Here is a 27,469-nt window from a genome sequence, read left to right as displayed (position 1 = left end):
CGGTTAAGCTTCTGTCCAAATAAACCAGCCTGCGCTCGCACAGAGTGATTGTAGATATATTCATCAGTGCGTTGAAAGGAGGATATTCCGTACAAGGATGCAGAGTTCCCCAGCTCAGCGCCTTAAGTGGACGAAGTCCGAGACAATCGCAGCCATGATATTACATAGCTATGGAGTACTCGTTGCTCTCGAGCTAATTTTGCGGAATCGAACTCTTGTGTTAACGAAGAGTAGTTAAATTAGCGAGCCGGCGAATTAACTGGCAGCGGAGAGATGACGGGCGGGAGTTTGCGCCTCCTATTTATTTCTCGCCCAAACACCCTGGAGCGATCGAACGAGTTAGTCTGTAGCGCTGCTCCACACTGGCGAGCGATCTTCCCCCGTTGCATCTCGTCGTGTTCTCCATCTCACTTCCAGAAAACCTCCCTGAGTGCTGCCCAAGCCAATTGATCCTTTCCATGAAGTAATCATTCTTAGCAATTCTCCATTCTCTCCTTCGTTTGATCTCCCCTTTTTTTCCCTTTGTTCTTTGTTCCTTTTTGTCCCAGTCAGTCCTTTCTGATTACAGCCGCCGGTCGCTTGAATCAGGAGGGAGAGTCCCCTGTTCGCTTTGGCCCAATTCCAATGTTGGAAGATAGCTAGATATGTCTCTTAATGGCTTAGATGATCCAGCCATCATCGAGTCCTACCAGACTGCCTTGACCGAGGCCGGAGGGTGGTGAGTTCTTGCTGTGTTTTTTTGGTTCATGGAAAAGCCTATTTATCGTTTGCCCATTATCCTCTCTTCGTCCCGATAAAAGCGACAATCAAATCATGCAAATCATTTATCCATCGCATTTACTAACAGATTGGTCAATCTTTTATGCAGGTTCCTTATCAAATATGTCTCCAGAGACGTGGTCGCGCTTCTGGCCAGAGGTACGGGCGGCGTCGCTGAAATCCGCATTACAATCGATAGCTACGAAGAGAAGTCTCCGCTCTATGGATTCTTACAATATCGCCGGAGGAAAGTCATACTGAGATATGTTCCCGAGGGGGTTTCGAGGATCTTGCAAGGTACTCCTGTTTAGACAATGGCGTTGACCTCTTGTCTTTATCAATTTCCCCTGGAGGTCAGGCCCCTTTTCTCTTGGAGCTAGACGCTGACGTTTCTACTCCTAGCACGGATCTCCGTCCAGTTCCAATCGGTATTGGATAAATTTTCACCGCATGACACAGTCTTTTCTCTGACGGTTTCCTCCGAACTTACCGAAAATGCGTTATCGTCCGCCTGTTTGCTCCATACCGCATCTCGCTCCATGACCTCATCCTCCAGTTCCTTAAGACGTTGCCAGTTAGGAGAGATCACAGAAGACGCTGAAGTGGAAGAGAGTGCCTCGATCGCGGATAGATCGATCGCCGAGAGTAGCTTGGCTGTTGATGACCGGAGAGGAAGTATTTATAGTCGAACTTCCGAGGCCACAGCTGTACCAGGGCGTTATAAGGCGGGAGAATCACAGGCTCCTTCAGTGGCTGAAACTGCGTCAATACGGTCAAGAGGCTACTCAGACCATAGGTCTGAGAAACCATTGCCTTCTATCCCACACGACTACACACGGAGTCGAACAAACGGGGTAGCTCACAAAAACCTAGTGGATCAACTCTCCCAGTGCGCGAATGAGCCGCGAAAATCAACTCAGTCTTCAAGGCCCTCAACTAGAGATCTAGACCAAGCGAGCCTACGTCCACCAAAGATAAAACTAGGACCTCGCCCGTCAGTGGATGTGAATGGCCGACCTCGCACCGCCGGATCTATGGGTAGATCGCGTGAAAGTCGTCCGGTAGCCGCACTCCCTGCCGGTGTTCGGTTAACCAGCAGAAGAAGCTATGCTCCTCGACCCAAGTCTCAACCGGATCTTATTCCTCCAACTCTTGCGGATGCCCCTCCAATCCCCACACTTTTGCCTCCTCCCCCCGTCCTAGGTTCATTTTCGAGAAACCCACCTGCTTCCCCTAAATCCGCCAGAAGCGTTGCTTCTCCGATCGGAGTGACTCCGGAGAAGCAAAGGCTAATGAAGGCTCTAGAATTACGGAAAAGACAGATAGAAAAACAATCCCAGGAAGCCAAGAGACGCAATCAGCAAGAAGAGGCGGAACCGAGAGAATTGAAGCATGATACGTCCCAAGATATTTTAACGAGGCCCTGTGTCAAGCCTGAAGTTTGTGAAATCAAAGTTGAAGAAGTACAAGAGACAAAACCAGAAGAACCAGCTGACTCATCGCAAAGCATTCCCGAACTGCCTGCGGCTGTTGAAGCCGAAGCGAAAGTTCCAGTGGGTGACCCATCCAAACTTGACTCAGCCGTTGATCTCTCTGTCGCTGAACAGACCCCTCAAAAGGATGTTTCGACGCCGTCCATGGTCCTTGATCATGCTGAAGCATCTTCATCTCTGGCTCTTTCATCAGGCACGCCCCACACTCCTGTTACTGATGTTACTGAACTATCTAAGGCCGATCAACATGATCATCCCCCGTCTAGCCCTAGCCCTGCTGGAAAGACGACAGCTTCGGCGGATGATACACTCGCGCAATTAAATAAGTCTCTGGATGCTAGGGAGCCGGCGGACATCAACCCATGTGAGATTGAGATACCATCTGATCTTCAATGTCCAGATACCCCTACCCCACGCGCAATTCCGGTTGAATTCTCTCAGACAACGGATCCTGAATCAGAGCGTTCTTCTATCGAACGACCGGGGTCTACGAATGCAAGTGAAGAGATATCTCAGCCTGATACCGAGGTCTCTCAATATCAGTCAGACGTTTCATTGCCTATCGCTGAAGACAAAAACACAGAGCAAGATCCAGAATCTCAAGGAGATAATGAAAAGCACAATGATCGCAAACAGAAACGTCGTGCTATTCTTGAGCCTATCCATATTCCGGGGCGCAATGAGGACTTGGATGAAGAAAACTTGCTCTCGGATGATTCGTTCATGGAAGAACTGAAATCAGCAACTGTTCAGGAAGCCAAACCAGTCGCTGTGCCTAAGACTCCTCTTACCCCGTTTTCCACGAGTGGAGATCTTTCTTCTTCGGAGAGGTGGAGAGGTTCTCGAATTGTATCAAATCCAAGTGCCGGTGGCATAGACATACAGGCGCTCCCTATCGGAAGATCTGCATCAGGGTCGTACTTCAATAATCAGGATGCGATTCCGGTACTCGTGGCAAAGAAAGTCAATGTTTCCTCGGGCATCTCTAAACGCATTAAAGCCTTGGAGATGTTTTCTAGCCGCGAGTCCGGCCCGAGCCATGCACCCGTAGTTCCATCGTCATCCACTTCAACCTCTCCATTCGAGAAATTCCGCAAACGAGCCACGATGAGCCCGGCTAATGTGCTTTCTCCTAGTACCCCTAAGGGGAATAAATCCCAAGCAGCACAAGAAGGTAGTAACCAAATACCTAAACGCAACGATTCACTCTCTCCCACTGGCTCAACGAAGGGAAAGCCAAACTCAGTTTCTGTGACCGCCCGGATCGTTCGTGACCCTTCTGCTCCTCCTCCAGATCCTTCTGTCGATCCCTCTGAGCCCAGTGTTTTGAATCTTCAGCGCAGCCAGTTGATAGTCGAACATGACGGCGACGGCGAAACACATTCAACAAGGCCAATATCCCCACCACCAAAACAAGAAAGAAAACGCTGGTCTATTTCGTCCATTGGCTCCAAGCACATTCCTGATGCAATTCCTCTACGACGTTCTGATTCAACTACAAGCAAACTCTCTGTTTCGTCACGCTCTAAGTTGGATGGTCCCCTTCCACGCTTATCTACTGATACACACACCCACCTCGATAGTGTTGATGAAGTACTAGAGGACAAGAAAGAGTCTAGAAAGTCGCGATTGATGCGGCGTATGTCGACAATAACATCACATTCCCGGCGGGGTATAATCAACGCTCTCAGCCCAACAGTGAAGGAAGAAGACCCACCAACCCCGCCACCAAAAGAAGAAGAGGAACAAAGTCCAGAACTTCCACAAGTCGTTGATATTGGGGAGGTAAACGTGCAATTCCCAGATACGCTGCTTTGGAAACGCCGATTTATGCGTATCGATGACCACGGATACCTCATCTTGACCCCGGGAACCATCGATGGGACCACAAGAAATATTATCAAACGGTATCACCTCTCTGAATTTCGGACGCCATCTCTACCAGACCAGGATAGACAAGAATTGCCAAACAGTATTGTGCTAGATTTCAAGAACGGAAGCACTTTGCAATGCGCCTGTGAGTCGAGGAACGGCCAGAAAGCTGTTCTTCAGAGTAAGTTTAACTTTCAACGTATCACTTTGTGAAACCCGGAGCTAATTATGTTTTGCAGTACTTCTCGAAGCCCACAATTCATATCAGCATCGATAACTGCCAAGTTCGCCTCTCGTCACTCTTCGATTTGCACTTTTGCTTCTTGGAGTCAGACAACTTATTTTCCTTTCCACCTACCAGTTATTTTCAATTACTATTAGTTATTTTCGATTTCTATTTCTTTTATATTTCTTGTGTATACAATGGCAGATCTCTCGCCTTTCCTTTAGCCTTTTCCGATGGCAGGGATAGAACACTTGGGCTTCCCGTTTCTCATTCAACCTTTGACCGTTATGCATTGTTACGATACCTCCCTTCGATTCTTCTCTCCCTCGCTTTTTGTTTCGTTTGTTTTCACTTTTCAATAGGTGGGCTACAAATCCATATTTTTCACCCATTCAGTTCTTGGATGGCCACCAACAAAATATTCGAGCTTCATCATTACCTTCGATACCCCTTTTCCTATTATTTTTTTTTTTTTTTATCCCGCTCAAATCCTCGTTTTAGCGAGACAAGCCATTCGCTACCAGCTATACGCGGCGTGTTTTACGCGATATCAAAATTCTAATCTATTTATTTTGCTCTTCAATCTTGGACTGGGCCCGAGTATTTTTCAAGCTGAGCTCCTCGTGAAGAAAGACAACGTCACCCATTGACTTGTTTTAGGTGGACTGTTTCTATTTCCCTCTTTTAAGTTCTCACCCCTTGGTAGATACTTCTAGGAGAAGAATGATCGAATCTATAAACTCCGGACATACTACGAGGGTCCCCATGGCCAAGATTATGCAAGCTAACCATGTCTAGGAAATGGCCTATGTATATTCGACATTGTTCATCATACATATGTGCGCCTCATCACTCATTGGCTCTCATTCCCACTTCCATTTTCTTCGGTTTTGCTTTTCATCTTCTCCTGCCACTCATCTAGGAACCTCTGCACTTTTGGTCCCCATACCTCTTCACCAGCCTCAAGATCCTTATACTCTAAAATCTTATCTGCTGAGAGTTCGAAATCTCCCTGACGAGTGCGGACCAGGGAACTCATTATTGCATTGCTGTTCAGCGCTAGACCAAGGTCGTGCGCAAGGGAGCGGACATAGAAGCCAGAGGAAACTGTCATGGTGAGTTTTACAGCCGGTGGTGGGGGGATTGGTTGTACGCAGTCTGATGCAGATTGAGATTCCTGAGGCTCAGACGCAGCGACCGGTAGCGAGTCTGCTGTTGTGGGTTCTGGTGCTGTTTCGGTTTGGGTGTTGGAAGGATTTACCTTCTGACGCTTCGACGAAGGTTCTGCTTCCTCTGTTATAGTTCCATCAGCCGATGGCGATGGCTTCCTTTTAAGAGACTTGTCTTCCTGCACATGCTTCTGTTCCTTTTCAATAAAATCCTTCTCTTTTGAAATCATTTTCTCCGCGACGTTTTTCTCTGTAGGTCCGGCTTCTTCCGTGGGCCATTTCCATCCATGCGTCCCGGGCTCATACCATTCCACGATCTCCAAATTCGTTACTTCGACCGGCCTCTCTGCAATCTCCACAGGCGGCTCTTTTCCCTCTCTAGCATACTCGTAGAGCTTCTTTCCTTGAACTTTGAGCGCCGAGAATATCGAAGGCCGCTGCATAATCTTGCCTCTAAAGCCCTTCAGTGCCTCCTCCACATTCTCCCTCGTAATATGCTCGTATGGCGCCCGGCTAACCACTTTCCCTACGCGATCATACGAATCGGTTGCAACACCGAACAGGACCACGGCCTCGTACGTCTTCGTGCACGCGAGGAAGTTGTTCAATTGTTTCGTCCCTTTCCCCACACCAGTGATTAGCACGCCGGTGGCAATTGGGTCGAGCGTGCCTCCATGTCCTATTTTCACTTGGATGCGCTTATCTCGGCGTCTTCGCTGCTGGTTTCTCGGCTCCTGCTTACGACGCTCGCGCTCGGCCGTGAGCCAAGGTTGGAAGAATTTGGACGGGTTGAAGTGGCGCTGAAGATCTCGAAGGACGTCGGCGGAGGAGATCCCACCGGGCTTATGAACGGCTGGTATATATCTCCGTTAGATTGCCGATATTCAATTGGAGAATCTGAGCTCAGGAAAAAGAAGAGGCGATTTTTTTCTTTTCCCTCGGGAGGACGTGGAGACTCACCGAAAACTCCCTCAAGGTTGGACATGGCGGGCCGGAGCTTAGTATGCCACCGGCTAGTTAACATCGAAAATTATATTTAGGAGCGAGTTTGTTGGAAATTTTGGGGGGAGAAAAAGCTCTCCACTGGCGATGATGTCGTGGTGAAGCTTTCCAATCCCGACGCGAGTCTCGAACCTTCAACCGACCTAATCAATGTAGAGGTAGCGCAAACGGTACTCCGTATTGCACTATGAATATTAAATTTATCAGAGCTTTATTGTGATTATATGCAAATACAAAGCACGGAACACTCCGGGTTCAGTTTGGAATCTTCTCTACGAAGCTGCGTAGTTCGTACACAAACTTTTGGAATTGGAGGGCCTGGCGGTTGGGAAGGCCCCTGAGCCACCCCTATTGAATGGCCTAAAGAGCCCCCGGACTCGGCCTCCGGGACCGCTCAGCCAGGGCCTGTTTCCCCTAAACTTAATGGTGACCAAGGGGATCAAGGCCAACACCTTCCCCGGTACGGTACGATACGGTACGATACTGAAAGCTGAACGCGAGAGCAAGGGGGCTGATACCGTACTCGGTAATTGGCCTGTTCAGCTAATGTCATAACCCGAGCTCTTCTTAGCTAAGCCGGGCCGCCTAGCTCGTTCCTGAGAGCTGCAATGACGATGATGTGGTGCTGATGATATGAGGTGAAAGATATGAAGTAGTCCTCCCGCCCAGGAACGTCAAAGTCCAATGCCTTCTTCTCTGAAGACATCTCATTTCCTCCTTTTCGATTCGTTCGCCATGACAGTTCCGGAGAGATGACTGCGCGAATTGAAAGTATTCTCGCTGCCAGGAGCCCTTCCCTTACAGATGAGAATGACTGGGAAGAGTTCACCTTGAGTGATGTCAAGGTCCGGATTCCAGGCAAGGTCCGATACGCCAATCTCCTGTATGCATCTCCCGAGAACCCCGTCTCTGTCACTGGACAGTTAGAACTGGTCGAAGAACATCAAAAGCCTCTAGGTACGTCCCAAGTCGATTGCTGGAAGTACAGCTTACTGATCGATCTATTACCTCTAGTTTTGGATGAAAATTATCGCGCGAAACGAGTTATCATTGAAAATGTGACGCACTTTGCTTATGGCCAACATGACGATGGGGAAGTCGGAATTTGGGTCGCTGGAAAGCCGGGGTGGTTTTCGGTCTCTCCGGCCAAGGGCTACAAAGCGGTATTCAACGAAATGGTCGAAGCTGTTGATCTTTTATATTTTATAACAGACAAACACCAACCAAAGGCTCGGAGGAGAAAGCAATGGAATCCTAAACTGGACTACCTCCTTGATCAAGTGAGGCCCGTTCCATCGTTATAGCTTGGCTCAGCTAGACACTGATTCATGAAAGTATATAAAACACACGCATGAAGCATGCGAGGACGCAGATGATGCTGCTGAGGTGTTTGACAGACATCATGCTTTTCTTATGAAGCAAATGTTTCAGGGGAGAGAAGGCATTGACTGGGATACTACGCCTATCTACAAATATTTTCGGGACAAATACAAGGTATGGTAATTTTGGTGTTACCTTATATTCTTCACGGAAATGCCCTAATACTCCTCTCTAGGAATTATTCCAGGAACTAGAAAATGAATCTGCCAAGGAAGGTCCTATCAACATCACCGGCGACGAAGAGGTTGAGGATGATAATACCGAATCACCGGATGCTGTTACCGTTGAAAGAACGCAGGCCGATACTGTATTTGAGGCTATTCTTGATATGCGGAAGTCAAAACAAGGCCTCAAACCGCAACTGACATTGAAAACTGTCGCAGAATACTTGCTAAAGCGCTTTGAGATGGTTTCCTTAGATTATGCTATTGATCTAATGAAAGCACGTGCAAGTTATTTGGTTGAGATGATGGATAACGCGAGGACTTCATCCTCCGTTGACTGGTCCCGGAAAACGATTTATAAACAATTAAAAAAAGCGGAACGTTCGGCCAGCACCCAAGACGTCTGCAACACTCCCTTACATCCTCGCCCTCCGGAGGACCAAGAGAATTCTTCATCTTCTCCCGAAGAAAGCGACGAGGAGGATCTTCCAAGGCAGAGACGAGCACGTATGTCAATTCTTCGGCCGAAATTAAGTTCTGTTCCTACGAAGCGTGCTGGAAAGTCCGCCAAGCAACCCCCAAGTGAAGCTTCCGACTCGGAGGAATTAGAAGACATGAATCTAATCGAATATACCCCGACGCCACCTGGAGGACACCACATGACTCAAGAACCGCTGCCTCCGAGAGTAAATGAGCTTGCGCGATCCGTCATCTCTATTTCCGACTTAGAAACATCATCTCCTCACGCGAGGTCCGTACAGGAGGCTGTAGAGCCACCTGGCAAAACTGGACCCTTTATCAATGGCAATTCCACAATGCCATCTCCAGCACTGGCGCCGCCCGACGTTAATTACCCCCCAGACACATGGATTTGTTCCGTGCATGGATGCGGCAAGGCGGTCTACAAAGCTTCCTCGAAGCGATCCAAAGAAGTAATCCTTGACCACTCACTAGTGCATGCTAATGATACCCAGACAAAGCTGAACTTAGTGTTTGCTGAGCAACGGCTGAATGTCAATGCTTCCGTGGACCATCTCCTAAATAGAATTCGCGATTTTGGATCCCTTCAAGAAGACGCCGGCGATGGGGAGATAGATTCCGGCTCGAAGAAGATAAAAGTCCACGAATGAAACCTATAACCAAACTTTATCAGCCTTGGTGGTTTTATACTCGGTGCTGTTTTGCAAGATTATAATGAAATTCCAACCCGTATACCCTTGACAATGGTTTGGCCGTACTTTCTCCGCATATCAAACAATACCCGGGACATTTCTTGCTATAGCCAGGGTTGTCTTCCCGCATATCCCAGCTTTGGGGTACCTTCTCATCCTGCTCCCCCAGGAAGTTAGGACATGGGCATCCACAGCTCCAAGGATATGAAGACCTCTAATATATTTTGCAGTGCTCCCTGCAGATCTTCCATTTCCATCCCAGCAATCACACACTGGTATTCTAAACAGCTGTCAGTTTACTATGCAAATAACGTTTTGCACCTTTCACAACTCCTGTGGTCTACACTACACTACTTTAATAACCATATATCATTATTATACCTACATGGATATGCTCTGGCAAAAGGTTTCGTTATTAGCATGAGAATACATGTTTCGGACATGATTAAATGAAAATACCAATCCAGTTCAGTTCAAACCGAAGTGAAATTAACGCACTGAATTTTTTTGACTATGTCTATTCCCAAGCATTTATGCCATAAAATTCGGATTTTCCAGTCCGTGCCACAAAATAAAACCAACACCAGGGAAGGAAAATTACCCTTGATAGTGCGCACAAACAAAAACTACAACGGGTACATAGCCATAAAAGGAGACTGTGTGGAAGCTAGCAAATGTGTAGACATAAATCATCTCTTTGCTGCTGCCCTCCTACTCTTGCCTGGCCGCTTTGCTGCACCACCAGGTTTCTTCCCTTTCATCTTGCTTACAGAGAACCCTTTCAAATCACCACTCGACATTGCATCTCCACTCTTCGCAAATCGCTTCTTCCCTCCGAAACCGTACTTTTCGTTCTTCTTTTGCCGTTTAGGATTTGGTCCACCCGTAGGATTTTGCTTCTTGCGCTCGGATTTACCGGCGTCTTCGAGTGCAACGTCAAAAAGATCTTCGTCCTCAGTTGGAGCTCCACCGTCGATTTTGCGTTCTACATGATTGATTAGCATATGGTTTATCCTGCAATGGAAACTGTCTTTTTGGTTTATCCAGATCTCAAAAGTGTGGGGGAACACATACTTCTTTTCAAACTGTTGATCTTCTCCAGCGTCTCTCTCTTCTCCTTCTGTCGCTGCTGCAGCTTCGCAATCTGCACTTGCTTTCCGAACTTCTTCAATTCACGCTGCTTCTTCGCTTCTGCACTAGCTTTCTTCGCGGCTGCTTCCTCGAACAATTTCTTTTTAATCTTGCCCATATGCTCATCACTCTTGACCATCTCCGCAAAGTAATCCGTCGGTCTAGAAAACGGAACACCTTCTTTCTTTAATAGGCTCCGGGCGTTCGTAGCTGCAGATACACAAACTTTATAGAAAGCTAGTTCACGATTTAGATCGTCGTTGGGGTCGGGTATGTCCATTTGCTCTGTGGATGTGAGGGAGTTATGCTCTGAGAATGGTGTGCTTTCGTTGATGAAGGATATCCGCTTGAGAGATGCTCGTATAGCGGCAGAATTGTTGATGGTGAGTCGTTGGTGCGGTATTACGTCTGCTCGATCGTCTTCAGAAAGCTCTGAAAGGGGGATGTCTTCGTCTGAATCTGCCTCTTCGGCATCGAGGTCATTTTCGTCGTGTTCGTCCTCATTTTCAGAATCCCCCTCGTCTCCGGACGCATTGGTCTCTGCCCGTGTCGCTTTTGGGTCTTCTTTCCTCTCGTCTCCTTTCTTGGTAACAGCAGCAGTATCTTGTTTTTCTTCGTTGACATTGCTTGAGTCTTCAGGTCCGTTCACCTTCTGATTTAAGCGCTGTGTCAGTGATATGCGATACTTTCTCAAATCTATAGGAATAGAAATCACCTCCTCGTTATCCACTTCCTTTTCTTCCTTCTGGCGTTCCGCCCTTAGTCGTTTCTTCTTCTCTGCTGCTTTTTGTAGCTTTTTCTGACGCTCCTTGTCGAAATCTCGGCCCTTGTGGGCGTCAAGGGCGTTGAGCAATTTGCTTTTCTTCACCATTTCGAGGTAGTGGTACAATAACTTTCAATTCACTCAGACAAAAACGTTCATCAAGCAGCCATGATTCTCTTCAGCGCGAGCATGTTTCCCGCGAAATTTCGGTAGCTTTCGCGCTAGACCGGGAATAGGCTAGTGCCGGTGGAGCTTGTCCCCAGCACGTGAGCTTGATCTTATCTAATCTAATCTTTGGACGTCCCCACCAATCAGGTCACACCACCACCACTCTTTGTGCATGTTGCGCCAAGTGCAACCGCCGGAGAGCAATCACCAAACACCCCCCTTCTTCTGATCACACCGGGTTGCTATGTGCCCGTTTCCTGCAAAGTTTCAATTGCTCTTTTCTGTCCCTTAGTTTTGTAAGGAAGAGTGTGCACTGCTCTATCTGCTCCTGAGTCTGCTGTTGAAAATGAGCGGTACCGGCACCCCTAACCGTGCTTCCATTACCTCTCCAAGTACAATAAAGCAAGGGACACCCGCAGAGGTGAGCTTCGTTTCCCAGGAGTTCCCATATTTTTTATAAAGATCAATTCTGACCTATCTCCGGTTTCTAACCCTAAGGCATCAACCGAAGACAACGGCTCCCAGCAGCTCGCCGTGGCAGTCGACGATCTCCTAGATCATCTACAGCACCGGTTTACCAATGTGTCGAACGAGATATTTGGAAAATGTGAGACCCGAAGATCCTGTGCTACTCTCCCTGACCGGCTTCCCAGGGGATAGTTTAGCTTTTGCAGGTATATACTAACGTATGGGCATGGGCAGTGGACGATATGGCGCGAAGACTCGATGAATTGGAAGCTTCCCTGACAATTGCCAGCGAGGCAGACCGATCAAATTAAGGCTTAATCCTTTCCCAAGCGCTCGTCGAAAGTCTTTACTACGCTACAACTATCTCGACAATCCAACTTAATTATGACGAAATGATGCATGCCCGATTTCTGAGCGAAGAGCTCGTCAAATCCGGCGGTTGATACCCTTTTTATCGAGTTGCAACAATGATACCATTTGATATAACTACTGTAATGTCTGATTTCACGGGCGTTATACCAAACATACACCTTTGTTGTTTGACTCGCATTACAAATGTATGTTCATATAATCCTCGGATGAATTTTTTGCCCTTTAGAGGTTGCCTTTTTTTAATTTGCTCCCTGTAACTGGCCATGTACCCTGTAGGCAACCATTAGCTGTACATACATACAAAGATGACATGAATATTTTGGCTTGAAAGTTAACCGTGACCCAACACTGTCCCTGTGCTCATGTTAAGCCTAACGCTTAGTAAATAGGTATACAATGCCAATAGATGTGATAAAAACCTGCAAACACCATCAAAGCTCATCTTTGGCTCCTTTCTTTCCTTCCTTGCCCAAAAATCTTCTCAAGATATTGGATCTTGAGACCAGATCGTCTAATTTCTCTGGGGCCAGGCTACCCTTGCTCTTCATCTTCTCCAATCTCGCCAGCTCTTTAGCAGCATATCCAGAATTCTCGGAAAGCTTGGTGGCCACCTTGACATAATACTGCGCATATTTCTGCTTGAGATCTCCTGCGGCAGCCTTAATGTCCTTTGCAATCTCAGCAATTGCTCCTCCGGAAACGTATCTGGCTACAATATCATCGAGAGCTTCAATGGCCCCGCCTTTGGCATTCAATCCTCCTCCTACGGCACGGTGTGTTCCGCATTTCTCGTTCACGAAATTAACCAGAGCGTCTTCAGACCGGGGACCACTGTAGGTCTCGCCTTCCTTAGAACCCTTGGGGAAGAATTTAATTGTTGGGTAGCCAGTGACCTTTTGGTCGCGGGCAGTGGCTTTCGACTGTTCTGCTTCAGCGTCGACTTTCGCGATAAGGACGTCAGGTTCACGCATGAAATCCTCAGTGAGAGCTTCCCATGTAGGAGCCAGGGTTTTGCAGTCTGTACAGTTATGTCAATAAGTGAATTCCAATCACAATGCGTTGACCAGAACGCTTGAACGGGAAAAGGGTACGTACGGCCGCACCATGGAGCCGTAAAGGCCACAAAAACATGCTTATCTCCTCCAACTTCCTTCGCAAACGACTGATCCGTCAACATCTTCACCACGCTGTCCCCAGCCTTTTTTATCCCTTTGGGCTTCACGCCGGTCTTATCCGTAACAAACTTGGCTAGGCTCTCCAGATCCCTTCCACCCTCATACTCTTCACCCTCAGCGCTCTTCCCATCGAACCATTTCAGCGTTGGGAAGCCCTGGACCTTATTCTTCTTGCCTAGAGACTTATGCGCATCCGCATCAACCTTGCTGATATGCAGTTTATCACTTGCATGGGCGAAGGCGTGGCCGAGCTGTTCGTAGACCGGAGCAAGGTTGCGGCAGTGCCCGCACCAGGGGGCGAAGAACTCGACGAGTCCCGGCTTGCCGGATCCAAGGACGACTTTTTCAAAGTTGGAGGGGATTAGATCGAGGACGGCGGAGTCGGCATTGACGACATTGGTGAGGAGAGCCAGGGAGGCCACGAGGAGGCTGCTCAATCGAGCCATGCTAGAAACGAAAACTTCGCTCTACACCACTCAGGAGGGTAAAAGAGAACCAGAATCACGAAGACTATTAAATAGTATATGTTCAGTAAATGGTCGTATGTCAATGGGCAGCGATGTTTGGAAAGCTAAATTACTCCAGACGTTGGAAGCATAGTTGACCGGTTTTTGCTGACGTGCTGAACTTATGTGGCTATCGAGATCAGGACACCGTTGCTTCCTTGAGAACTGCGCGCCCCATAGTTAGTTAGTTGACTGCGAGCACGCTTGTCTTCATCTCTACTTCTATTCTACTTGAGGTACGGAGCAGCTTGGTGAATAACAAGCATACGTGCTCTCCATCAAATTTCTCGGCAAGTCGACGCGTCACCGAAATGTCCTCTTCCCAGTTATTATCTTGACACCGAACGGCGTGGCACGGTAACTTGTGGGACGGACCTTTCGGAAAGTTACCCCTGTCAATATCCGGACGTGTACTCCGTATCATCCTCTCTAAATAATCGCCTTACACAGTTCAGACGCCGGGCTTCGCAACCGGTCCCTGCGACACTGTATTGGCGATTATCTCATCCGTCCTTGTTCCACCATGAGTGCGGTTGGAGTCTCTTTAGACAGACCGAGAAACACGCGAATAGCGTACGTGGACAATTAGATGGACCTCAGTAATCAGAATTGAGGTTTGCTCACAGCTTCAACAGTTGTCGGAAATGCCACGCGCGGAAGATTAAATGCTCCGGCGACATACCTTGTACCAACTGCAAGCAAGCCAACAGCCATGCAAAGTGCATATATCCCAGCCGTAACCGGCGTGTCAAGGTCTAACAGAGGTACTACGCCCGATTGGATCATCCCGACCGTACTGAACAGGATACTCTAGCTACATAGATGACTTATCCACCGCCTTCGGCAAGCCGCCCAGGCTCCCGAGGCCACCCAGCGAACCAAGTCAGTTGGAGGCCCATGTAGGGCCGAAACGGCCAGGACTGCCCCTCCGGATCCATCTTCAGCCGTGTCTGCCACGAGTGTCGAGGCAAACACGTTGCAGGGTGCCGATACCGGTCCTGCAACGCTGGCCGCGGAGACTGGGGATGGTGTTCGAAATCCACTGCTAGATGAGCGTCCGTGGTTTTTCCCTTTGACTTCGGAGATGCCCATCCTTGTAGGGGAAGCCACCGATGTAGCATTTGCTACTAGGTTCCGCCAAGAGTTATTAGGAAACTCGCAGAGTCACTTTCTGCGCACTCAAAACGTACATGACGAGACCATCTGTTCCCAATGGAACTCGGAATACCCCTGGTCTACTCCTTCAAGAGCCCGTTTTCTGCTCAAGGTGTCACTCAGTACTTACTGTATGCCGACGCTACTACCTCGTGCAGAGGAGCTCTACTCTTCAACTTCTGGAACAGGCAATTCATAATCCTGCGTTATGCGATATAATCTCCATCTGCAAGTTCCTTGCGCTCTTTGCTCTAGGCGAAGCATACTCTACGAGAACCTGTCTATCTGAAGACCAGTTTCCTGGCATTGGGTATTATGTGAGCGCTACACGGATGCTTCGGGTGCTTAGTGAGCAGCCCAGAATTGACTGCGTTGAGATTATGGTGGCGCTTGTACGTTAGACGCCCATACTGCGTACAGCAACATTGTTGATCACGTACAGTCCATATATTCACTTGCTACGAACCGCCGACATTCTGCATATTGCTTAGTAGGATATGCTGTACGGTTTGGCATAATAATGGGCCTTCATCTCAATGTTCCGCAGAATCAGCTACCCAGCCGCGAGCTACAGGAGCATCGGAACCGAGTCTGGTGGACAGCGTACATACTCGATCGAAGTTGGGCGTGCATGCTCGGCAAGCCGGTATCTATCCAAGACGAGGGTATTGATGTCAATCTTCCCTCCACGATTCCATGGTCCTCTGAAACCACTACTGAAGACTTTGCAGATACTGATTATCTGATAGCGAGTCTTCGTATTGCCAATCTGGGTGCTCAGATCACCGGATCAATCTATAGTCGGAGAACACACGGTAGCTCCTTTTCTTGCCGGGTCTAACAAGCGCATGGCTAAATAAACTGGTTTGTTTCGGGCTGCAATAAACGTACATCGGCTCGCAGCGTCTCGAAGAAGCAAAGCAAGACGACATGAGAAGTAAACATGCGTTTTTGCGTGTATGTGGGCCCACAATATGTGAGTACTGGCTCCAGTAACGTATCCTGTACTCCAAATATCGAGCTTTCGTCTCTATGACGATAATCGTACTTCCACAGCGACCACGATTTCCACGTTTCAGTATCGCATTCACAGATGGTCTTGACCCGAAATACGTACGAGGGGCAAGCGGGATATAAATGGGGAGCGAGCCCTGCTTCATGATCTTTTTTGTTTGATTTGCTTTCTTTTGTCTTGTTCCATTTCCTTTGTTTCGCTAATCAGTACGGAGTATTTCCATCATTTTAATGAGACACTGCACCATAAGCCAAAACCAATGTGCTGCGGTTTCTGATACCAATGGGTCACGCCCAAAGCGGCTCATCGGAAGTCAGCGCTTTCTGCTGCATTTCTTGAGTCTTCGGTGTTTGAGCAATGCTTTTGTTAACACCTTTCCTTGCTTGCTTTCCTCTCTCCCAGTCTATCAGAATCAAGGCGCTTCAGATACTGGGTTGGACGTTACATTGATAAGAATGTTGTAACCTTGGGAAGCTCATAGGATATACTTTGGATATGCAGAGAACCTCAACAGTCATGGGGCATGTCAGGAGAGATACTGTGTCCAGCTTGACATTTGCATAGAAAAGCTTGTCTCTGACGCAAAACGTACATGGAATTTAAAAAAGGGGGCTTGTGGCTGAGGTCGGTAGGTGGTATTTGAATTCCGGGCGGAAAAACCTTCGGCGGAGCTCAGATCCGCCGAGCTTGGGCTTGGCATCACTTTGCTATCGCACGCTTTGCTCATCACCCCTATCACCACCCTTAGCCCCCCTAACCCTAATCCATCTCTAAGTCCCTAAATCATGGAATTCGTGTGTAGAAATGGGTTAGGATAGTGAACAATGCTAGAGATACTTCCTTTACCAAAAGTTGAGAAGTCCTCGAAAAATTTCTTGGCAAAATTCTGGCAACCGCCGAGCGAAGGACCCGGAATTGAAAGGCTGAGAACTGATGTTTCCCATCTTATGAACCCTGTTAAGTACCGTAGTAACATTGGGATGCTTTAACCGACTTGTCAGTCTCCCAGCCCACTTGGGTGGTGTGTCCTCACCCAAGCCTCACCTACCTCGCCCTCCCCTTGGTGAGAGGGCCGGGTTACCTCCAGCGTTCCTCCAGGACTAATGCCAAAAGAGCATTGTGGAAAAATCCGGATTCCCTCTTGACTTTTAGAGGTCTATAAATACATTTTTACAGACCCATAGCAATGGCTATGATCAATCTCCTACGACACGTGTGTCCGCCCCCACACCATTTGTTTTCCCCTGTTCCTTGAGTCGCTCACATCTTAGCAATATTTGTTGCCAGCGGAGCTTTTAGTCTAGGCCGGAATACATAAATGGTACTTTATAGAGTATAATTGGAGCTGATAATGTACAGGAAGAGCGTTAGGTTGTGTATGAGAATAATAGGTTACCTTCGGTCCTCCAGCCACCTGTTCGTGTCCTCCCACAAGTTAGCATCCTTAAATTCTTTCGAAGGAGCGTTCCGAGTAACTTTGTAGACCTGCACCTCTTATCAGCACATGAATCGCGGAACTAAGGCGAAAAACTTACCGCATCCCAGATCTGGAAAGCCATGTCTAAATTTTCAACGAAACTGCGACTATGCTGGAACCATTCTTTTCCTTTCGTCTTGACCTCGGCCCGCACGGACTGTGATGTCGGCTCAGGTTGTTGCGGCAAGTCGTCCAGATAGGTGCGCACAGCGATCCCGAGGCCGCAGTCATTGTCATCAATAAATGGCAGGCTAGTGACACTGTCAGCGCAAACAACGATAGTCAAACAGAATTAACGTACTCGAGGCTCAAGCTGGACAAATCACTGCGATCCCGACACGCTTCTCCGCTAAGAAGCAAGCCAGCGAGTATGACTTCTATTAAGTCTCGGAGAGTCGACCGAATTGCGTAGATCAACGAATGGAAAGACAAAAGCTGTCTACTTAATGGACCAGAATATCCAATGGCCTTGTGGCGAATTTTGCCGAAACATGCAACGCGAGAAACAAGCAGGTTAAACGATTTCTCCTCAGCTATCAAACGATCCTTTCCATCAGTACAACTGAATAGCCAAATGCCCGGGTTCACCTTACCTGTGCCTCTCATCGGGCCTCCTGAAATGTTCGCAAAAACATCTTTTGAATTTAAAATTCCTAAACGGAGCATTTCTACCGCTAGAAAAGCGGGTTCCTCGAGATTTTCAGATGGGTTTAGCGAGGATAGAGCTGCTTCCAATGCTTTGCCCCATGTTGTGAGCTGGTGCTTTTCGTCAATGTAGCCTCGTAGTTGCAAGAACCGCCAAGTGACATTGGCGAGAATTTCAGATTTTGAAGAAAGCGGCTAAATCAGTCAGCATGTTGAACATTAAAGCCCAGGCGAGAACCTACCGGAGCATCTTTACCGGCGAACGACTTTGAAACAAAGGCCGGATCTTTAACGATCGCCAAAGAGGATGTCAGAAGCGGAGATGAGCCCTATTGACATGTTAGAGCGCAAAGAATATGCAACACATCTTTGGATTGGGTCATTGAAATTACCTGAAGCTCCTGTAACCCATCAGGAAGCTGGGCTTTGCGAAGGCGCCAAGACACGATGGTCTCTTTTACCGATGGCAAGGTCTTTAAATTGATAGTTCGGTCGGCTTTGTTATCATACCAAGGACGAATATGAATAGCCTTTGTCTGATAAAACCGATGCAGCGAGTTGGAGAGAAGACAAAGAGATTGAGTACGGATGGGAGTAAGCATATCGGATACGAGGCGGCGATAGATGTCGGAATCCTCCGTGCCAAGTGGGAGAGTGATTGGAATTTCACCAGAGGTTAGCCAATTGGGAACATTTGGCCCTAAGATGCCTTTAGAAATATAAAAGTAAAGTTCCTCTGGGAGCCGTTGCCCAATCAGTTCGTGCAAGTCGGACGATGCATTCTCAGGGTCCATTGGCCCTACTTTGCCGTCGGTGTCCATAACAATGTGATGTTTTACAGTCATAAACGCCCGTTTAAAACGATCTGCATACTGTAGATCTCGTTGATCATCTTCGAATTGGGCACAGAGAGCAAGAGCATTCCTCCCAGCGCTGTTGTACAAGTTCAGCGCTTCGCGAATGTTCAGTACCTTCCCCGGATACGGGTGGTTTTCGAAGGGAGGAAAGGTTCGGAGAAAGGGAGAGCCGAGAAGCAGGCAGAAGTCGACGAATTGATCGTTGCTCAGGTGATTCAAATCATTGGCACATGTCTGCCTTGTGATCCAACTGAAGTGGAAAAGATCTGTATCAACTTTCGTGATAACCTTATCGACATCGAATAAAAAGAGCTCTGTCGGTCCAAAGACAGCATCAATAAGCTGGTTCGGCCCTTTCTCAAGGTAGGCTAGCTATAAAGAGACCAAAAAGTAAGCTAGCAAACCTGGGGATCAGGAAGCAAATTCCTAATTTACCTGAGGGGCGGCAGAATATGGCGCAACAATAAAATCAATTCCCTCTGCAAGAAGAATCCTTTGGAGAAATTTATAAAGTGATTCCGGCTTTGCGCTTCCTGTAGGGTCAAAATCAGCCACCGCCCTATCTCTTGATTGATCACGCATCCCTACCCGCGTTGCTGAATGCATCAACCACCTGTTCCGCCTGTTGCTGATCGTAGTATTCCCAGGCCTGTTCTAGGGCGCGAGTAGACTGATTCTGAGCTATGATATCCGGTTCCGGCTTGCCGACTTCCAATCCATCGAACACAAACACGCACGTAACTCCGGCATTCTTAAGAGCTTGGAGTTCTCTTTCAATGTGGGACTTTAGCGCAAATGGGAATCCTCCCAGGGCAATCAGAAGAGGTTCCTTAGTAACATGATGGTTTAAATGAAGATCAAGGTAGTGAGAAGCATGGATACCAATCACGGCACCCTTTAAGGCGGAGAGGGACAAGGCCTGGATGCGACTGGTCGCCCAATCATCAAAACCGCGGACTAATCAAGGAATTGGTTATTAGAAAGAGCCGGTGAAAGGTTAATGCTCAGGATAGTTTAGAATGGCACTTACTCGGCATTGTTGATATTGCTGTCAGTGGGCTCTCACCACCTTGAGCTTGCTAAGATGAACGTCCCAGAGAATTGAGGCCAAGTCAAGATGAGGCTTGACGACGCCGTAGGGTTATCAAGTCTGGGGCCCACTAGGTCCAGGAACAAGAACGAGACCAGAAGTTGATTGGAAAAGCTACGCTCAACCAGTAAGCACACCTTCTGAGCAGGTGGATTGAGTGACGAGGTGCAGGAGAAAGGCGACTTTTGTCTGTAAGGCTTGGGGAAGTTCCAGTGAGCTTTCACCTGTGACACCCTAGTCTGCTGAGTCATCACCCGCATCCAGTTTGCTGCACTCAACAGTTGCATATGAAACTGAGCACTCAAAATGCCTACAGCCGATTAGCAAACTCCTTAGAAAGCAGATATCATCTTTCAGAACCATCAATTTCATTCATTGTTCAGCTCTAGCACTACCCGCAGACAGCTAAATACAACTGTGTAAACTTGCACCAAAAAGTAGAGGCTGCTTCGGGCGAGGCACCAGGAACGCCAAGAGGACGAGTTGGCTAAACCTTTTTGGGAATAACTAGTTAGCCAAGCACGGACAGCCGATAAGATAAGGGCCCGTCAGCTTTTGTCCCTCCATCCGCAAGCCAGGGCGGCAATGTCCGAACAGGACGGGTATCGACATCATACATATCTAGCTGGGCAGAATTGGACTCGCATATTACCTTACCGTCCGTTGAACCACCATGGCAAACCCTTCTCGGTACTCTCCATTGACGAAGCTTCCCATTCGACTCCCCATTATTGATATTTCGAGCACCCGCCCGGAAACGGGCAAAGCGATGATAGATGCAGCCACCAAATATGGATTTCTATATGTTGATAGTGTGACCAGTGACTTTTCAGATGAGGATGTGGAATCGGCTTTTGCAATGGTATCTACCTAACACTCTAACTCGTGTATGCAATAATGATGTACAGTACATGCCTAAACTCGACGACGGCACACCAACACCTACACTTTAAAGGCACTATCTCCAAGATACATCGCTGATAGCTTTAACGTAGGCGCGAAAATTTTTTGCATCTCCACATGAAGAAAAAGTGCAAGCTAAAATCGGATCAAATGTATAGATCAACCCGGACCTGTCATCGTTGCGCTTCATTGCTTAACAGGCGTAGAATAGGGGCTGGACAGGTATGCACGTTGAGACTTTAGATCCGAATCATCAAAAGGTATGACCCTTAAAATGAATCAAATAGCTATTTTCAACAAGACTGATTGCAGGTACCTTGACAGAGAGGTGATTTTAAGGAGTATGTTAAATCCTATTCTCCATTGGCAAAGTCGCCCAGGGCGTTTCTCTCACGAATACAGAGCATTCAACTTCGGCGAATTCAAGAATGATAAAGCGCAGCAACCTCTCCCTTCCTCCCTCGTTCCTCATGAAGCGGAGATATCTCGCTTCATGAACCTATGCAGAAAGACATGTGACCGTATTCTCACCCTCCTTGCGTTGGGATTAGGAGTACGTACCCCCCACTCGGGGTGTCTTTCCGCCAATCTAATCACCACCTCTCTCCATCCATAGATCCCATCGGATTGGTTCACCACACGACACGATTCCTCCAAAGGTCCCTCGGGTGTGACATTCCGCTTCCTCTACTACCCATCCATCCAATCCCCTTCGACCTCCACATTCCAGCAAAACATTGACGTCCGCGCCGGGGCCCACAGCGACTACGGAAGCATCACCCTCCTCTTCCAACGCGACGGACAGCCCGGCCTCGAAATCCAAACTCCAACGGGGGAATGGGCACCTGTTCCCATCCGACCCCAGCAGGAGTCCACGACGACAAGCTTCCCGCCGATTCTGGTCAACATCGGCGACTTGCTCAGCTACTGGACGAACGGGCTGTTGAAGTCCACCGTTCATCGAGTTGTGTTTCCAGTGGAACAGCAATCAGGTTCTTCTCCCGGCGATGATAGATATAGCATGGCGTATTTCTGCCATCCGCTGGACGATACGGAACTTGTTCCCGTGCCTAGCAAGCTAGTTGAGCAGCATAGAGATGCAATTGCCGGCGACGGGCCCAACGCCGATAAAATTATGACGGCTCGCGACCATCTTGCAAGTAGACTAGCGGCAACGTATGGTGGCAATCCAAATGAGTATAAGTAAGATTGGAATAAATATAAATATATATCTGATCGCATAGATAGCCTCAAGAGTTTGCTTGATATATCCCAACTGACGTATAACAAAGCCCAAAGCCTACGATCTACCCATATGAGAATACTATGCAAGCATTATGTTCAAAACAGACAAGAGTTTGACATAAACCAACCAGGGTAAATTCACTAGAACACAAAAAAGTATCAAGTATGTGAGTGGTAATATACTAAGGTATCAAATTTCAGAAAGCACAGCTGCACACAAGGGGGGAAAGAAAACAAACAAACGAAAATTATTGGGGATTGTTGATTGAACGCTATCAGCCAAATGCGTTTGAAAATTGTGGTAGTAGGAATTTGGTGTAAAAAGAGGGAATTGGACTTGAGACCTCCCAGGATGAAGTAGAAAATTGAACAGAAATCAATCTGGGAATCACACAGAGGAGGATAATATGTAAATTTACTAATCAATATGAGTAATAGGGGAAAATCGCAGGGTTTGCAGTAATATCATTATACTGATCGTGGCATGTATTGGTATCACAAAGGAGACTCGTGAAATGCGACTTTTCGTCATGGTATCAGGCTTGAGTGAAAACATCAAACTTGAGAAAGGACTAATTGTTGGGGTATTACCGCAATGCCAGCGCACCGTTCAATGTCAAGATTGCAAATGCAAAGTAGAATGTATAAGCCAGAGGGTATATGATAAGAACAGTAGTAGGCGGACGAACACCATGCTGTCTATGGATTAGGGTGAGCTGTGGCACCAGTGCCGATGGTAGACCCAGGCGTTCTTCTGGCATTCCTTGCTGCAGTACTTTGTCCGCCGGCAGCGACGGCACTTGGCAAACTGCCTTTGGAATTCCTCCCATTTCCCACATTTATAATAAGCACACTGCCGGATGCCACCACGTGAATCATCTTTTCTGCAAAGGTTTCTCATCACCACGCAAGCCCAGTATTGCATTTCCTTGGTGTGATGTCGGACAGTAAATTTCTCAACAAGAGGAAAAATGTTGAAATCGTCAGGCAACAAATACTCCTCTGTTTCCTCAGCGGGTTCTGTCGGCGGCACCAATAAGCCGCTAGGGTCGTCCACGAGGTGGATATCCTTTCCGATCTTTAATTTAGGGACAAGATGCGTATTCTGGAAATACGACCGCAAGCTACAGTATTTGGAAACATAGGCTAAAAGTTGGAGTGCCATAAGCACATCCTCATCCCGAGGCATCGCCGCTAAAACGGCGTTTGGCACAGTGCGGTCACGAAGGTAATAAGGATATGGTATTTGATTGGCCGCTGGTGTCGCCGTAGCGACGGCTGTACGGGTAGGAGAAAGGGTGATCGCACCGTTCGCTTGTTGTGCTGCCGGATTCATCAGGCTGCCGTCAGGGACGGATCGGTGTGTGATATTAAATGTCTCCGCATCAGCTTGTTCCGAAGGATTCGGAAGCGCAATTCCGTGAGAGTCTGTGCCATCATTCATGATAGCATCCTGGTCCGTGACACTTTCGATTTCCATCCCAGCTTGAAGTCCGACGATTGATTCAGTAACATTTGGCTCAGCAGAGTCATCACCCATAACAACATCTTCAGTATTTCCATCGTCAGATTCGCCAGATGTTGAACGCTGTTGACGAACGGAGGGGCGCCGTCTTGCTCTTGGGGTGAATTGTGGGATTGACTGTGCTTCAACAGCGGTGTGAGGAGTGGTCGGGGAGTCCGGTTGAGAGGTAAGCCCGTTTTGTAAACCGGGCACCTGTGACGGCAATCGGTCTGCATCGCGAACCGGCCGTAACCCAAAGCCATCGGTAGTATCCATAGATGGAACAGCCGTTGCAAGAGGCTGTATGATCCTGTGGCGATGACCACCCGGTTGAAGCGTGCGGTGTGAATGTGTTTCACGAGAGAAGCTGGTTCGCTCCGGAGGAGACGTTAGAACCATTTGCGGAGAAGGAGTGATTTCCATGGCACCCACGTCGGGTTGACGGGCGTCTTGGGAAAACGGATGAGGTATTTCTATTGATGGTGGGGGTGCTTGCCGCCGAGTCGTGCGATGTTCTGAAATGGAAGCCGCTGAGCGGTCCAAGGACGTGCGGATGACTTGTTCCCGGGGACGGGGTTGAGCTTTGTGGGCTTTAGCAGAATTCCGTTGGGGTTCTGCGTCGGTCGCGCTTCGTATCTTATCGACAACTTGGATATAGTTGTCGAGAATAGTCGCAATCACCGGGACCATATCAGCCTCCACAACTCTTGTTCGCACATTCTCGGAGCCTCGTACACCGATATTCACGATACACTGAAAGGCAAGATTCCACTTCCACATTTCCATCAAATCTTTGCTGCGTCCCTCTTTGAGGATACAAACTAAACGCTCGATCCCTCCATCAACAGTGAGGATATCTCGAATACGAGCGGAAGATGTCGTGAGATATGCTAGATGGTTCAAAGAGTTTATAAGCGGAAGCGTTGACGTGCAGTCGAGTGCACGTCGATCATATAGAGTTGTGGTGATGCTAACAGCCGCCTTATTGACGCTCGGGATACTAAAGTTGACTTCCCGCATCGTCACGGAGGATCTGGCTATCGTTTAAAAGCGGTGGTCTAGTGAACTGCAGATACGGCAAAAATTTTAGCTTCAGATGTCTCATCTGGCTCCCACAGCACATCTTACCTCTAATGGATTTAGGTCTCAAGAGAATAATACCTCAGATGATAAACGCGAGAAGCTTAGCAAGAACCGGGACGCAAAAAAAGGCACTCTAGAGTAACCACAGAACAAAGGTCTTAATGAAACTATGTCGATGATTGCAGGGGTATTGTTCCAGAAAACGTGAGTCTTGAATCAAACTTGGCGTTAAAGCAGGTTTCGAGAAGCATAGAACATTCAGATTCGGCCGTATTAGGGCATATTATTGAAAGTAAGGAGGCGGATCGGTAAGACTCTAGATGTTTTGACAAGTTCGATGTCAACGAGGTGGCTTGTCGAAAGGTTGGGGCTGTAATCAGATGGAGCGCGGGAGGCTGGTTGGCCTGCAACTTGAAACAGGAGAAAAAAGGACACGGATCACCAAAAGCAATCTCGAGGTCGTCGAAGTCGAAAAACTTGAATAATGATAGATTGCTGCCACCACCAAGGTCTCAAGTTGCAGATGAGCAGCAGGTTTTGGGGGTTGACGGCTTAGCGAGCGGAGGAGAATGAGGAGGCGGCGGCGGCGGCGGCGGCGAAGAATCAGGCACTGGCGGCTGTGAGAAGCGGTACGAGCGGAGTGGAATGGAAAAGAAGGAAAGGTTCAAAAATCGGCGTAGAATGAAAGAATATCAAATAGAGAGAGGGGGTGAGGGAAGAAAGACGTAGAGGAGATGATGTGATTAGGGATTGAAGAGGAGAACCCGGTGAGGATTGTCACAAAACCCTCGAACAGCGTGGATGGTGTTACAGGGGGAACTTCGCTGGTGGAAAGGCTGCGCTAAGACTGAGGTCCGATACCTTTTTGCCCCCAAGCCAAGACCCGGCCAACCAACTCTCTCAGCGACTGCAAACCAACCGATCACCAAAAAGTCGAGGAGTGAGAATCTCAGGGGAATTAGCTAGAGAAAGTCTTGCAAGCTTCTTATCGCTCTGGGGGATCACTTGCAGCACGAAAGGACGGGGTGCGTTTCGGGCGAGTTGCTGAGACCTTGTGCGCGTTATCCAGTTGCTATGATCTTCTGATTCTACTCCCTCCATGTTGGGCACGCCACCATAAATGTTAAAACGAGCATTGGGTTGACCTCTATGACTCGGACAGAAATTTCCTCTCATTGACCCCGTTTTCAGAGAGGAATTTTCAGCCTAAACTACAGAGTACTCCAGCCTACCTTTCCGTTATGGTACCTGCATAGTGGCAGAGACCATACCGTATTCAAGGGTCAAATGGGTCGGACGGAAGGGTGCCTGATGACATGGTGACCTTGGCGGAGCGGACGCTGAGCTCTATTTCTCATAGACCACAATAGTATGTAGGCAATTACACAACAGCATTTGCATAATGGGAGCTTCGAGTGATGAATTGAGACAAGATGACAGCAACATCCTGGTTTCTCAAAAGCTTTCGTGGGCCATGGTAGACGCCGGGTTTGCCACAAATTTTTTGGCATGACTCTGGTGTATCATTCCTTCTCATCTTGAAAAAAAAACCTCCATGCAACCTGACCACATAACCTTGCTAGCAAGTTGACTTGTTTCTAAAAACGTTATCCTGGGGCAAGGTGCGTGGCGAAGGGGTGCTTCATAATGGCTGTCCAGAGCAGCTTTTGCTCTATATTAGTTAATCAGATACGAAAGAAGTTGCCGAGTCCGAGAACCGCCATCCATAGACTCTCTGGTTATCTGATGGAATGACGGTTCCGTTCATTCGGGAATCGCGTGTGCTCGTTATCGAGCTTTCAAAAGGTTTCATCAGTAGAACTTTGTCGGTAGTTGTGTGTAACTCTCCGTGTCACTCTATTTTCTTTTCTTTTCTTTCTTTTTTTTTTTTTTTTTTTTTTTTGAAGATTGATGGATGTGTTTCGACGGGCAATCCGTATTCATGCATATTATTAGTACTCCGTACGTACTTGGGAGGATTCGTTCATCTCCCGCCATCGGGATGTGATCTGCGATGACTTACATTAATCAAGGCTCTCCGAGGAAACTTATTGCGTTTCGACCCACACTGGTAAATTTCCTCGTCCGCAGCGCGGATGTAGGGGGTTGCTCCCATTTGTTCCGCTGTTAAAACATCGACGGGATATAAAACGGTGATACATATGCCTGGGGGACCGAGTCCTCCGTGTGTGGCTGAAGATCCATTCGAGGGCGGGAGATCGCTTGGCGTGCTGGGAGGGAGCTTGGGGGGCTTTTCGGGTCCAAACCAACTTCAGCTCGTTCTGACGGTGAAATTCCCACGCAGCCAGTCATTTCCCTAGAGGCAAGCCTGGATCAGACGGCTTTATTGGATGGCAATTCTCCTGCTCGGGATACGTGCAGCCAATCGCTGTTGCCAAAACCCGGTTACTTTGGCGCCCATAATAAGCCATAATAACATACAGGCGTGTATCGGTCTGTCGAGTACGGTTGATACATACAGCTGGTCAAAGCTTCCGGCCTAAGCACTCTAAAAAATTACCCCCTCGGCACTCCGTATTACTGCCTCCGAACCACTCATTATTGAAACACTTATTTAGCCTCTCTGTTTTTGATATCAGCAGGACTCGACCGAGAATCTCTGTGCAGAAAAGCTTCGGAGAGGGTGATTGCTGTGTTGGCGTCAGTCGGCCAAT

The 27,469-nt window shown here is 48.0% G+C and overlaps 12 protein-coding genes across 12 annotated transcripts; 7 read left to right on the top strand and 5 right to left on the bottom strand.

Moving 5' to 3' along the window:
- Window positions 1-644: 644 nt before the first annotated feature.
- Window positions 645-4,886, top strand: D8B26_007653 (uncharacterized protein; the record flags this gene model as incomplete). Its single annotated transcript, XM_003067156.2, has 4 exons — window positions 645-718; window positions 869-1,056; window positions 1,162-4,305; window positions 4,364-4,886. The coding sequence occupies 4 exons, from the start codon at window positions 645-647 to the stop codon at window positions 4,399-4,401; spliced, it is 3,444 nt and encodes a 1,147-aa protein (XP_003067202.2). The 3' UTR covers window positions 4,402-4,886.
- A 155-nt stretch (window positions 4,887-5,041) lies between these two features.
- D8B26_007652 (uncharacterized protein) lies at window positions 5,042-6,514 on the bottom strand. Its single transcript, XM_003067155.2, has 2 exons — window positions 6,480-6,514; window positions 5,042-6,372 (listed from the first exon to the last, which is right to left on the bottom strand). The coding sequence occupies exons 1-2, from the start codon at window positions 6,502-6,504 to the stop codon at window positions 5,204-5,206; spliced, it is 1,194 nt and encodes a 397-aa protein (XP_003067201.1). The 5' UTR covers window positions 6,505-6,514; the 3' UTR covers window positions 5,042-5,203.
- A 759-nt stretch (window positions 6,515-7,273) lies between these two features.
- On the top strand, window positions 7,274-7,825 carry D8B26_007651 (uncharacterized protein; the record flags this gene model as incomplete). Its single annotated transcript, XM_003067154.2, has 2 exons — window positions 7,274-7,478; window positions 7,536-7,825. 2 exons carry the CDS (start codon window positions 7,274-7,276, stop codon window positions 7,823-7,825), a joined length of 495 nt encoding a protein of 164 aa, XP_003067200.2.
- A 118-nt stretch (window positions 7,826-7,943) lies between these two features.
- D8B26_007650 (uncharacterized protein) lies at window positions 7,944-9,371 on the top strand (the record flags this gene model as incomplete). Its single annotated transcript, XM_066125599.1, has 2 exons — window positions 7,944-8,015; window positions 8,077-9,371. The coding sequence occupies 2 exons, from the start codon at window positions 7,944-7,946 to the stop codon at window positions 9,193-9,195; spliced, it is 1,191 nt and encodes a 396-aa protein (XP_065981683.1). The 3' UTR covers window positions 9,196-9,371.
- Window positions 9,372-9,727: 356 nt separating this feature from the next.
- On the bottom strand, window positions 9,728-11,295 carry EBP2 (rRNA-processing protein and EBNA1-binding protein ebp2). The gene is made up of 3 exons (XM_003067153.2): window positions 11,084-11,295; window positions 10,312-11,020; window positions 9,728-10,222 (listed from the first exon to the last, which is right to left on the bottom strand). The coding sequence occupies exons 1-3, from the start codon at window positions 11,237-11,239 to the stop codon at window positions 9,927-9,929; spliced, it is 1,161 nt and encodes a 386-aa protein (XP_003067199.2). The 5' UTR covers window positions 11,240-11,295; the 3' UTR covers window positions 9,728-9,926.
- A 218-nt stretch (window positions 11,296-11,513) lies between these two features.
- Window positions 11,514-13,157, top strand: D8B26_007648 (uncharacterized protein). Its single transcript, XM_066125598.1, has 3 exons — window positions 11,514-11,720; window positions 11,798-11,906; window positions 12,002-13,157. Exons 1-3 carry the CDS (start codon window positions 11,646-11,648, stop codon window positions 12,076-12,078), a joined length of 261 nt encoding a protein of 86 aa, XP_065981682.1. The 5' UTR covers window positions 11,514-11,645; the 3' UTR covers window positions 12,079-13,157.
- Window positions 12,306-13,996, bottom strand: D8B26_007647 (uncharacterized protein). The gene is made up of 3 exons (XM_003067152.2): window positions 13,895-13,996; window positions 13,235-13,824; window positions 12,306-13,157 (listed from the first exon to the last, which is right to left on the bottom strand). Exons 2-3 carry the CDS (start codon window positions 13,758-13,760, stop codon window positions 12,571-12,573), a joined length of 1,113 nt encoding a protein of 370 aa, XP_003067198.1. The 5' UTR covers window positions 13,761-13,824; window positions 13,895-13,996; the 3' UTR covers window positions 12,306-12,570.
- Window positions 13,997-14,532: 536 nt separating this feature from the next.
- Window positions 14,533-15,174, top strand: D8B26_007646 (uncharacterized protein; the record flags this gene model as incomplete). Its single annotated transcript, XM_066125597.1, has 2 exons — window positions 14,533-14,584; window positions 14,669-15,174. The coding sequence occupies 2 exons, from the start codon at window positions 14,533-14,535 to the stop codon at window positions 15,172-15,174; spliced, it is 558 nt and encodes a 185-aa protein (XP_065981681.1).
- A 321-nt stretch (window positions 15,175-15,495) lies between these two features.
- D8B26_007645 (uncharacterized protein) lies at window positions 15,496-15,816 on the top strand (the record flags this gene model as incomplete). The annotated part of the gene is made up of 1 exon (XM_066125596.1): window positions 15,496-15,816. One exon carries the CDS (start codon window positions 15,496-15,498, stop codon window positions 15,814-15,816), a length of 321 nt encoding a protein of 106 aa, XP_065981680.1.
- A 1,478-nt stretch (window positions 15,817-17,294) lies between these two features.
- On the bottom strand, window positions 17,295-20,203 carry D8B26_007644 (uncharacterized protein). The gene is made up of 9 exons (XM_003067151.2): window positions 20,000-20,203; window positions 19,558-19,926; window positions 19,405-19,502; window positions 18,505-19,341; window positions 18,355-18,441; window positions 18,061-18,307; window positions 17,769-18,000; window positions 17,526-17,718; window positions 17,295-17,475 (listed from the first exon to the last, which is right to left on the bottom strand). The coding sequence occupies exons 1-9, from the start codon at window positions 20,004-20,006 to the stop codon at window positions 17,383-17,385; spliced, it is 2,163 nt and encodes a 720-aa protein (XP_003067197.1). The 5' UTR covers window positions 20,007-20,203; the 3' UTR covers window positions 17,295-17,382.
- A 433-nt stretch (window positions 20,204-20,636) lies between these two features.
- D8B26_007643 (uncharacterized protein) lies at window positions 20,637-22,267 on the top strand. Its single transcript, XM_003067150.2, has 6 exons — window positions 20,637-20,921; window positions 21,055-21,114; window positions 21,169-21,222; window positions 21,287-21,303; window positions 21,365-21,515; window positions 21,579-22,267. The coding sequence occupies exons 1-6, from the start codon at window positions 20,733-20,735 to the stop codon at window positions 22,167-22,169; spliced, it is 1,062 nt and encodes a 353-aa protein (XP_003067196.1). The 5' UTR covers window positions 20,637-20,732; the 3' UTR covers window positions 22,170-22,267.
- A 539-nt stretch (window positions 22,268-22,806) lies between these two features.
- Window positions 22,807-25,506, bottom strand: D8B26_007642 (uncharacterized protein). Its single transcript, XM_003067149.2, has 2 exons — window positions 24,873-25,506; window positions 22,807-24,777 (listed from the first exon to the last, which is right to left on the bottom strand). Exon 2 carries the CDS (start codon window positions 24,729-24,731, stop codon window positions 22,914-22,916), a length of 1,818 nt encoding a protein of 605 aa, XP_003067195.1. The 5' UTR covers window positions 24,732-24,777; window positions 24,873-25,506; the 3' UTR covers window positions 22,807-22,913.
- Window positions 25,507-27,469: the final 1,963 nt, after the last annotated feature.

Source organism: Coccidioides posadasii, chromosome 4 (genome assembly GCF_018416015.2).
Source record: "Coccidioides posadasii str. Silveira chromosome 4, complete sequence".
Taxonomy (NCBI): Eukaryota; Fungi; Ascomycota; class Eurotiomycetes; order Onygenales; family Onygenaceae; genus Coccidioides; species Coccidioides posadasii.
The sequence above is the reverse complement of the archived record's forward strand: the minus strand, read 5'-3'. Positions and strand labels throughout refer to the sequence as shown.